The 11211-nt window shown below is 63.2% G+C and overlaps 1 protein-coding gene across 1 annotated transcript in view; it reads right to left on the bottom strand.

Moving 5' to 3' along the window:
* Positions 1-1632: 1632 nt before the first annotated feature.
* The window catches only part of PPP1R12B (protein phosphatase 1 regulatory subunit 12B), a 155549-nt gene continuing 145970 nt past the window's right edge, over positions 1633-11211 (bottom strand). The window contains exons 23-24 of the mRNA XM_007456154.1: positions 10800-10850; positions 1633-1719 (exon numbers count right to left, since the gene is read on the bottom strand). Of these exons, the coding sequence (XP_007456216.1) occupies positions 1633-1719; positions 10800-10850 (138 nt within the window). The remainder of the gene's footprint in view (positions 1720-10799; positions 10851-11211) is intronic.

Genomic DNA, 11211 nt, shown 5'->3' with positions numbered 1-11211 from the left:
CCCGGCCCCGACGACACAAATCACTCCCCGCCCCCCCAGGCGTCGCTCCTCGCAGGAAACGGCCAGACATGGAAGAGTTTGCACACTCTGAGAAAGGCGTTTTGCCCCAGGAGACAAATCTCCTATCCCGAACTGGGACCTTGATCATGGCTCTGGGTTAAAGAGCATGTGGCGTTTCTGAGGGCCATGGAAGGGGCTGGAAAGAGAGAGAAACTAGACAGAGGTAGCGTATGTTGAGAACGGACCGCTACACACAAACTGTCTCTGGCAACCCCAGAGTGACCTGCACACTCAAACCAGCCGAGGGATAAAGCGCCTACAAAAAGCAAACACTTAAGTGTTAATACTGGGGACTCATCAATAACTCATGACCTAATTCTGTGCTGGACCAAGGGAGCCACCTGTCCAGGTTTTCATCCAGAGAAGGATAGCCAAGACGGGGCAGGTGGGAAAAGCAGGGCACGTGGGGACCGACTTCCAGGCCCAGGGGAGCGTCAGCACCTTGGGGGTCCCCGGCCGCAGGTACGGCAGGGCTGTCACGTTACCGGGGGACCCTCAGGAAGGCCTCAACTCTCATCCAAGCCGCCCAGCTTTCAAGCGATCAAGGCGCAGCCGCTAGAGGTTCCCTGACCGCGGGGTGGGGTCCCTGGGACACAGCCTCGGCCACCGGGTCTCGCCACTCCGAGTCCAGACTCGTTCCTCCTGCTGGCTTCCGAGCAAACAATCGTCTCTCCCCGGACACGCCCCCGACGCCATCAAGCCCACCACGCTCACAGCACAAGGCATGAGGCGGGGGGGCCTCAGACGCCCCCCACTCCTCCTCACAGCGGCACCACTTCTCTTCAGGAGAGGAGACGAGGTCAAAGGGAGGTGGGGCAGGTGGGGGTTCTAGCAGAGAAACGCTGCGTGGGGAGGACGGTGGGGAGCTGAGCCCGGCCTCGCCAGGGAGGGGCTGGCAGTACCGCTGCCCGGACACACCGCTGGGGTCGGTGCTCTGTCCCAGCGCCCACCCCCCAGGGCACGTGCCGCGGGGCGGACGGAGGAAAGAAAGTAAAAGGGCAGAAAGGGAAGAGGCAAGCCCGGTCACCTGAGCCCTGGGGAGAGGGCCAGACACGGAGGGAACAGGCGTTAAGACCAGTCAGGTGCCACTAGGTTGCTGGTAGAAAAAATTCCACCACCACCGGCGCGAGTTAGAGAAAAGTCAGTTCCTGAGAGGCAAGGACAAGCAGGGGCCCCGACGTGGAGTCACTGTCAACTTGGATCTAGTGGCGGCAGCTCCAGAGGCCTCCCCCATGTGTGTCCCACATCAGAGCGCATGGCGGTGGCAGCAGGGCTGGGGCCTGGACCAAGTGCCACGTGGACCAGTGGCCCGGCAGCCGGAGGCCAGGTCCACGGCTGGCCTGGCGACCCCGAGGCCTCCACCAGACGGCTCTATCGGTTGAGGGATCACAGTCGTGCTTCGACGAAAACTGTCTGAAACGCAGCGGTGGGGGCCGGAGGAGGGGACACGGAGGGTGCAGAGGCGGCAACCGGACGACGGCCAGCGAAAGGTCCTTCCGGCTCCTCTTGGCTGGTGGGCGCCGGCGGGGGAGAGGCGGGGCCCGGCGCCTTCCCGGGAAGCCAGCGCCTGGCCTACTTGGACAGCTTGCTGATGACCCTGATGAGGGCGCCGTTCTCATCCTTCAGCCTCTGGTTGTCGGATTTCAGTTCCGTCAGGACCTGCGGGCGGAAGGGAAAGGTGAGTCAGTCCGGCCGGTGACGGTGACCAAGTGCCCTTCTCCTGTTCACGGGCTGGTGACGGTACCGCGCGGGGCCACAGCCCCTCCGCGCACACGGCAGGAACAGCCCCTTCCCCGCGCGCCACCCTCTCCTCCTGAACGAGTAACTATTCCAGGGTTTCCTCCCCGGAACTCGCCTCTGGTTCAGAGAAACCAGGGCAGCACCATGTGTGCTGGGGACACAGGGAAGGGTCAAAAGAGGTGATGGCGTAAAGGGAAGGAAGGCGGCAACGCATGGTGGGGGGCACAGCTCGGCTCTCCCATCACACCCCCAAGACAACTTAGGGTCTTGCTTGTGGTGCCGTGTGCCGGAACCCGCTGAGGTCCCCGCTGGCCGTAGCACACATGTCCACAGTCAACCCCCAACACCCAGGAGCCCGAGCATGCCCAAAGGGGGCTGGGGCCCTGCTGTGGGAGATGGGGGTGGAGACGTCTGTTCTCCCAGCCCGGCCTCCCCGGACCACCACACTGTGTCGCGCAACTCGTGAAGTGAGGGAGCAGCGGCCCCGAGCCCAGGCTGGACAAGTGTGGGGCATGTGACAGCCCCGACGGGTCCGATGAGGGCGCGGCTGGTGTGCGAGCCTTGCCGGCGGCAGAGAGTCACAGGTCAGAGGGAAAGCGCTTCCTCCCGTGAAGGCGACAAAAGTCCACACCCACGTCTGTCTGGGGCGAGCGTCCTCTGGTCGGTCATTCAAGCCTACAGGCCCCTCCGCGTTCCCAGGGATAATGCCAGTTCTGGCTCTGCTGTTGGCGCCCAGGGGTCAGTCAGATCCGCGTGATGAATGGAGCTGTTCCCTCAGCCTCTAACGGAAGATGCAGGTTAAGTCGCAGAGGGAGACCCAACCTCGTGGGCACGGACCACAGACACACGAGGCACTGGTATCGAGGGAACAGAGAACATCCGGAGCATCAGGACGGCCTCAGGGTCTGTGACGCAGCCATCCTCAGGTCCACAGACGGGGGCCCGAGTCCAGCATCGCTAGCGCAGCACGGCACAGCTCTTCACGGGAAAGCAGACACTGACTCCAGAGCTCACCCCCTCCCTGCAGACGCGGTCGCGGGTCCAGAAGCCGGAACTCACCGTCCGTGAGCTGTGCCGCTTGAGGCACACCGCTCTCCTCTCTGGCTTTCCGTTTTGTATCTAAAGAAGCCCATCCCCGCCCTCGTCCCTCACAAAGCAGGGGCTCCATGGGGGCCACAGCTGTGACCGCATGCAGTGTTAGAGGGCGTTAATCCAGGAAATACCAGAGCAGGCCTGTCCTCTGACCTCTGACCTGACACCGTCGGAGCCTGGCTGGCCTCCCTCTCCTGCCTCCACCCCTCGGCCTCAACTGCCCAGACACTCGAGCCAAGAGGCTCGCAACAGCTCGCCGGCGTGGCCTCCCTCCTCTTCCCCTGCCATGTGCCCTCCCAGGGCACCGCGGGGCCGGCAGCCTGGGCGCCAGCGAGAAGACTCTCAGGCCGTGTTCCCATGGCGGGAGCCCTGGGTGGGAAGGATGTCTATGTGGGGACAGGCCGTGTGTCACCGCTGGCAGCTCGTCAGGTCGGATGTGAACCGCTCCCCTTTAAAAACGTACAAACGCACCCTCGAGCCTTGGAGATTTATGTCCACGTTGAGACTCGACTCTTTGGGGAAAACTTGGCCAAGGCACTTTCCCAGCCGCCCGAGCTCCCGCGGCAGCTGCAGGGAGCGCCAGGAAGGAGAGGGGCGCGGAGGAAGCCTGAGGAAGGCGGGCTCAGGAGGGAGGGAGGGCGCGGAGGGGGTTCTCGGAGCCCCACGTGAAGCCCGGGACGATCACGCGGACACCGTGGAGGCGCCGCGCACGACGAGCTGGCGCGGCCTCCTCGCTTCCAAGCGCCCGGTCTGCCTCAGCTGGGCATGAAGGACAGACAGAACCCCTTCTCCAGCGTCACCTCTTCCAACCTGGGGTGAGGAGCGTGCGGGCGTGGGGTCCCGACGCTGCAGCGGCCCCGGGAGACCCCCAAACCGGGGGCAGGCCGGCCCTCCCGAGCGCCCGTCGGTGGGGACGGCAGGCTCCTCCCGGAAAGGGCTGGGTGGCGAAGGCCCGGGTCCGAAGCCGCGTGGTCTCTGAGCAACGCCCGCCTCTCAAGGGCCCACAGACACGGCAATGCGCACACAACGGCCCGGCTCCGGGAAGACGGCGCTTGTGGATGCTGGAACCTGACCCCACAGAATCCCCACGCATCTTCTGTGGGTTTCTCCGTGACCCGGGCGGGCCTCTCTGCGTGGCCCTGCTGGGGAGTCGGCACTGAGGGGCCGCAGGCTGCCCCCTCCCCCCATGCCAGGGCTGCCAGGCGGTGGGTGCGCGGCCGGCCCGGAGCCTGACGTCCTTGGCCTGCCCGCCCCGTACCCTCCGAGTGACCTCGGGCAAGTTACTTCTGTGACTTGGTTTTTCCCATAGGAGAAGTGACTGTTATGGGGAATAACTGAGAAAGGGCGAGTACAGGGCTCAGCACAGGCCCTCAGACGACAGCCGCCTCCAGGGTCACCAGCCCTCCTGATCTCACGCTCGCCCCACCAGGAGGAAACCGAGCAAACCGGGCCATCTTCCGGGGGCCCCCGTCCACCCCAGGTCAAAGCTGGCTCATCTCCTAGCGTGAAGATTGGCCCTGACGCGCTGTTACGAGGAGGGCCGGCAGGCTGCTCGGGGCCGCGGGCCACCTCCCTCTCAAGTTTCCGTGTCACAGCGTCTCCAGCGGGGTATCAGCTCCACCCGACAGTAATTCGGGTGCTTCAGATCTAGTGGGTGCTAGTTGCCAGCTACTGACCCCGAAGACACAGCAAACAGGCAGAAAGAAGAACAGGCCTGGGTCAGGACTAATTAGATTGTTGCTACAAATTAAAAACTCATTTCAGAGAGTGAGACCGCTCAGCAGTGAGGACCCCTCACGCCGCCACGGTGGGAAAATGAGCCGTCTGCGAGCCTGTCTGCAGACCCACATCCAGGGACAGGTATCAAGTGCAGAAGATGCATTTCCTGGTTCTCCAGTGAAGATGAGCCGCCGCTCCCCTGCCACCTCCTCGGCAAGCCCCCTGCTGGCAGCGGGGCTGGGGGTTTGGCCGTGGGAGGGCACATCCCCAGGCCCAGATCTGTGACGACGAGGAGGGCAACACCCGCCAAGAAGGGGGAGGGACGGAAAGCCCCAGCGGGGGGGGGAGAGGCCAGAGTAAGGGCACGAGTGGCAGGGGGCGACCGGAGGGGGGGGGGGGGGGGGGCGGAGCGGGGCGGGGTCAGTGCCCCCCCAGCGCTCGTTCTTGTCAGGTCCTGGGGCCGCGGTTCTCAGCCCAGCTGCACAACAGAACCAGCAGGGGAGCTCTGAACAGACACCCGGGCCTTTGCCTCTGAGGGGTGCCTGGCACAAATGTGCTCAAGCCCCCAGGTGTCTGGAACGTGTGGCCCCTGCCCTCGGTCACCGTCACCCCAGGCGCAACCCGACTGCTCCAGGGACCAGGTTGCACTTGGATTGCTGTTGACTGAGACCCTGACCTCCCCCAAGAAACGTGTGCGCGTCCACACGCAAGTAGGCGTGGACCCGTCTGGCTGAGTGACCCGCGCTCCGTCTCTAGGGGAAGAGTCTCACCAAACCAACGGCAGCCCAGGCGCCCTGGGTCGCCCCGGCCCGTGCCGCGTCTGCAGACCACCAACCTTCACGGGAACCCGTGTGCAGGCTCTGGGAGGCGAGCGCGGAGCCCAGGACCAGCAACAAGAGGGAACGTGCCTGGAGGGGAGGAGGGGGCAGGCCTAGAGCCCCTGAGGGTCCGAGCCCTCGATGGCCTCCGAGAGTCTGGCCACAACCCGGGTCAGGGCCCTGTTCTCAGCCTGCAGCTGCTCGTTCATCTGCTTCAAGGTCTGAATCTGTTTTAGCTGGTGGAGGTTCTGCAGAGAGTGAGACACGAGGGACGGACAGGCAGACAGAGACAAGACGGACCAGAGGAGAGAAAAGTGGGACAAAGAAATCACGTTGACATTTTGTTGACGTTTTGCTTTTGTTTTCAGTTCGCATGCAAGACAGGAAAGGAGAGAGGCCAGAGGAATGGTGGGGGGGCGGGGCGGCGGCGGCCCAGGGCAGGGCGCCCGGAGCTTCCCCCACGTCCAGCTGCTGCCCCGCTCTCCGCTCCTCTACCCCGCCCCCCCATACTTGGCCCCCTGCTCCCACCTGTTTTCTTTCTGTGTCTTTCTATTACCTCATTTATTTCTCATTTAAAAAAATGGAACGCGGCAAAGAAGAGAGGGCCTGCTGTTGAGGCGTTCTCTGTGGGAGGCGCACCTACAGAAGGCCCTCTACCTTTCCTGGAAGCATCATCGCCAGGTCTCCTCTGCTGCCCGGACGCCTGTTCCAGGATCAGGAACTGCCCACCTGCCCCCACCTGCTCCGAGGGGGGGGGGGGGGGGGGCGGAGCGGGGCGGGGTCAGTGCCCCCCCAGCGCTCGTTCTTGTCAGGTCCTGGGGCCGCGGTTCTCAGCCCAGCTGCACAACAGAACCAGCAGGGGAGCTCTGAACAGACACCCGGGCCTTTGCCTCTGAGGGGTGCCTGGCACAAATGTGCTCAAGCCCCCAGGTGTCTGGAACGTGTGGCCCCTGCCCTCGGTCACCGTCACCCCAGGCGCAACCCGACTGCTCCAGGGACCAGGTTGCACTTGGATTGCTGTTGACTGAGACCCTGACCTCCCCCAAGAAACGTGTGCGCGTCCACACGCAAGTAGGCGTGGACCCGTCTGGCTGAGTGACCCGCGCTCCGTCTCTAGGGGAAGAGTCTCACCAAACCAACGGCAGCCCAGGCGCCCTGGGTCGCCCCGGCCCGTGCCGCGTCTGCAGACCACCAACCTTCACGGGAACCCGTGTGCAGGCTCTGGGAGGCGAGCGCGGAGCCCAGGACCAGCAACAAGAGGGAACGTGCCTGGAGGGGAGGAGGGGGCAGGCCTAGAGCCCCTGAGGGTCCGAGCCCTCGATGGCCTCCGAGAGTCTGGCCACAACCCGGGTCAGGGCCCTGTTCTCAGCCTGCAGCTGCTCGTTCATCTGCTTCAAGGTCTGAATCTGTTTTAGCTGGTGGAGGTTCTGCAGAGAGTGAGACACGAGGGACGGACAGGCAGACAGAGACAAGACGGACCAGAGGAGAGAAAAGTGGGACAAAGAAATCACGTTGACATTTTGTTGACGTTTTGCTTTTGTTTTCAGTTCGCATGCAAGACAGGAAAGGAGAGAGGCCAGAGGAATGGTGGGGGGGCGGGGCGGCGGCGGCCCAGGGCAGGGCGCCCGGAGCTTCCCCCACGTCCAGCTGCTGCCCCGCTCTCCGCTCCTCTACCCGCCCCCCCATACTTGGCCCCCTGCTCCCACCTGTTTTCTTTCTGTGTCTTTCTATTACCTCATTTATTTCTCATTTAAAAAAATGGAACGCGGCAAAGAAGAGAGGGCCTGCTGTTGAGGCGTTCTCTGTGGGAGGCGCACCTACAGAAGGCCCTCTACCTTTCCTGGAAGCATCATCGCCAGGTCTCCTCTGCTGCCCGGACGCCTGTTCCAGGATCAGGAACTGCCCACCTGCCCCCACCTGCTCCGGGAGGGTGTGCACCAGGGAACCCGTGGCAGACTACACTCTCTCTGCCTGGGTCACAAAGAGGCTGGGAGCTACTTAAAGCTGCCACAGACAGCCTCCTGCGTGGAATCACAGCTCTGCACAAAGGTGGAGGGGCATCGTGTCCAACGAAAATGGACCGGTGACCGATACCCTTGCCAGTCCAGCTGTTAGCATGTGTTGCAAATGGAACAGAACAACCCGCCCAAAGCCATGCTTCCCAATCCCTGTGTCCCACGAAGGATCTAAAGCCGGCAATGAACGGAGTCCTCTCCAGGCCTACTTCCTGTCACTAGTCCTTCCTAAGAGTTCTCTGACCCTGAAGCTGAGGCCACCAGCTCTGGGAGAGAGGACGCGGCCTTGTCATGCGAACGGGGCTTCACAGACGGAGATGACGATCCTGTGGGCTGTGGTGACCACAGACAGGTCGCCGGGCACCAGAGGAAGTCTCTCCTGCCCACGTGGGCAGGAAGGACAGAAATGAAAGGTGGGAGGAGTTATAGCTGTTTGGGAGTGAAAGAAGCAAGAAAATGAAAGGCAGCATGAAGATGAAAACAGTGAAAAGGAAAAACACGCAGAGACAAACGGCTGCATCTCTTTCCCCACAGAGGGAGCATCGCCACCTTGGGAAAAGGGAGGGCAGCCACACAGCTCTGAGCAGCCTGGAGCGGCCGCGAGAGGACAGAGAAGGTCGCGGTGCAGCCTGCGGGACCAAATTTAAGAACCAGTGGAGAGTCCCTGACTCTCACCCTTCTTGGGGTTGACACTGGACCGAAGCTTCCAAGGCAGTCACGGTCCTTACGTGAAGCGGTCCTTGCCTCCTGGGGAATAACGTTAAACTAGGAGGACGATTCCTGTGAACTTGTGCACAGGCAGGCGGAGGGGGAAGAATGTGGCCATAAAGGCAGGAAGCTGCCGCAGGCGCGAGGCTGAGAACAAGGCGTGGTGGGGAGGCGGTGGGAGGGCACAGAGCAGGGTGGCCGGGCGGACTGCCAGCACAAGAAATCAAAACATCCAAGAGCAATCTCGCGGGGGATTGGCCGCCAGGCTCCTCCCACGCGCGGGCCTGGGGCAAGGGGAGGAGGCGCCACGGGAAAGCTCCCCGGCCTGACACAGGCATGCTGACCCGCACACCCGGCGAAGGCTGGCACGTGACCCCGCTCCAGCCCAGCCCGCGTGCGCTTCTCCTGGGGAGAGTCCATAAACACCTACCTTCCCAAGTAAAGACCAGAAAGGCGCAGCCTGCGTCGCCACCACGGAGCACCACACCCCGCGCGCGAGCCCACCTTACGGTTCCCAGAGGCGGGGAACAGGCCTGAGTCCCTTTCTGTCCCTGAGCGCCCAGCTCCTCAGGGCTCACTGGAGGCCACAGCCCCTGCTCCCTGCGGGCCACGCCCGGAGGGGCTGAGCATCTGTACAAACTGGACCGGCTCCACTCGCCCTCAGCTCAGCCGGGCCCCGGGTGCGACCAGCACCTGTGCTGCGGCTGGCTACCGAGCATCCACGCATGTCCCCACAGACTGCCGTCTGCGTGAAGGGATGAAAGCTGACCAAGCATCCCCTGAGCCTCCTGCAGGCCAGCACACCAGTTTCACGATGCTTGAGTCTGTACGTCTGAAGTCTCTGTCCCCAAAGAGGGTCCAGGCGCAAACACCCTAAGGTTGGCTGGCGGGCGGCTGCCACGCCCACCCCACCCCCCACCCCCCCCAGTCCCTGGGTGGAGCGGGGCTGTCTGCTCACCTGGCCGGGCTTCGAGCTGAGCGAACGTGCTCAGGGCTGAGCCGGCAGGAGCTCCTCCCCCAGGGGTCTGCGACTGGCAACACAGAACAAGGGCAGCTGACTCATGAAGAAATTTTTTAACTAAAAGAAGACTGGCTTTCAACCAGTACACCTACTGGTATGGGGCCTAGACGGTCATGGCCGGGCTCCGCCTGAATTTGAGGTGGGCCAGCACACGACCCGGGGCTGAGCGGGGCACGAGCTTCCGTGTACCTGACCTCCATCGAGGAAAGAAAAGGACTCACGACCTCGTTCATGAAATCTCAGCCTGAGAGGCTGATGAGACAGAGAGAAAGACACACCTGCCCCAGCCCATGGCCCCAACGGTGCCTGGCGCCTCTGTACTCAGAGAGGGAATCGGGGGTGGGGGGGAACCAAGCTGCTCCCCCTCGGCTTGCAATCCGGCCCTCGTGTGGGGCTGAATGGATGAGAAAGCACCTCCCGGCTGGAGGGTACGAGGTGGCCTGGGCCCTTAAGGACCCTACAAGGCAACAGCTCAGGCCTTATCCACGTTCCTGGATCAGCGTTTGGGCCATTTCTTAATGAGCATCCTGTTAGTTGCCAACAGATAGTATAACACAAGGGCCTCAAAAATGGAGGAGCCCCTGCACAACCGTAAGCCGTGGACCTGCCATTCAGACCTGTCCAGCCTGCGAATGTGCTCTGAGTGGCAGGTGAGGTGGGTCTAGAGAAACCAGCAGCTGGAGAAGCAAAACCACCAGCTCTTTTTGCTTCTGGCTGTTCTTGAGACGCAGGCGGCACTGCCTGACACCGCATGCGGGCGTCCCAGTGCGTCCGGGATGGGGAGCGTGGAGCGCGCACAGGGCTTGCCCCTCCCGCGTGCAGCAGCCACGCAGACCAACAGGATTCCGGGCATTTGACCTTGTTGAGCCCTGAGCAACTTTTTTCAGTAAAGAACCAACCTTCTCAGGCCATGGGAGCAATAAACGTCTCCCCCAGAGGGCTCCTGGCCTGAGGGCTCTGCTCACACTTCCAGGAGCCAGAGACATGTGTTTCGTGGGTGAAGATCCACCGAGAGAGGAAAGCAGCCAAGCGGCACCCCGCCACCACGGCCGGCCCCATGCGCTGCAGCCCCGAGGCCCGGGTCCATGCACTCCCACAGCCCCTTCCCTCTCCCCCTCCCCTGGGCGGCGTGAGTGCGGCTCCCAGGACTCGCTGCCCGATGGTGACCGTCCCCGGGGAGGGAGATGTGGCTGAATATTCCAGGGGCAAGGGCGGGGGCAGGAGACCAAGAGCAGAACCAGCCTGCCCTACATGGAGGGCTGGCTGCTCCACCGGCGTGCCTTCCTGGCTCCGGCTTCCCAGGCTCTCCCCGGGGGGCCAGGAGCTGAGGACCCGGCTTCCCTTTCACCCGTCCCTCCCTCGGCGTGAAGCTGCTGCTGAGAAAACCTGGCGAGTTCCGCTCAGGTCTGCCTCCAGCCTGCTGCTCGGCATCCCCTTACGCCAAAGGCCACGTCTGTCCCCAGAGGGGCTGTGAGGGGCCCCGGGGCGCCGGGCGAGCTGAGAGCCAGGGTAGGGGCCGCGCACAGGCTCGCCTCGTCCTGGGCACGCCCGCACCCCTCCCGGGCCGCCCCGCCCGCCCGCCCGCCCGCAGGCCTGGGCGCAGCACGCGGCAAGCACGGCCCATACCTTCAACTCCTCCTCCACCTCCGACATCCTCCGCTCCACGGCTCGCCTCTCCTGTTCAACACAACCAAGCTGCTGAACATCTGACAGATTTGGAAAGGAGTCAGAACCCTGCCCCCCACCCCACCCCCCACGCATCCAGACCCCAAAGCCGTGGGAATAAAACTTAGCTGCTTTCCAAATTAAACACAACCGGGGGAGATGGGAACCCAGTATACGCCCAGGGTCAAGTCAAAGCTAGGGTTCATCAATAAATCTGAGTTTTCCCAACCCGAGAATGTCAACCCCCAGAAAGACACTCTGAGTGTGGCCAGCGGGGGTCAGCCGTTGGCCCGGAGCCGCCCCACCTCTGTCAGGGCCAGCAGGCTGTCTGCTCTTCTTAGCGCTGGAGTCCTAAGACCTCGACCTGGGGCAG

Source organism: Lipotes vexillifer, unplaced genomic scaffold, assembly GCF_000442215.2.
Source record: "Lipotes vexillifer unplaced genomic scaffold, Lipotes_vexillifer_v1.1 scaffold1201, whole genome shotgun sequence".
Taxonomy (NCBI): domain Eukaryota; kingdom Metazoa; phylum Chordata; class Mammalia; order Artiodactyla; family Lipotidae; genus Lipotes; species Lipotes vexillifer.
The sequence above is the reverse complement of the archived record's forward strand: the minus strand, read 5'-3'. Positions and strand labels throughout refer to the sequence as shown.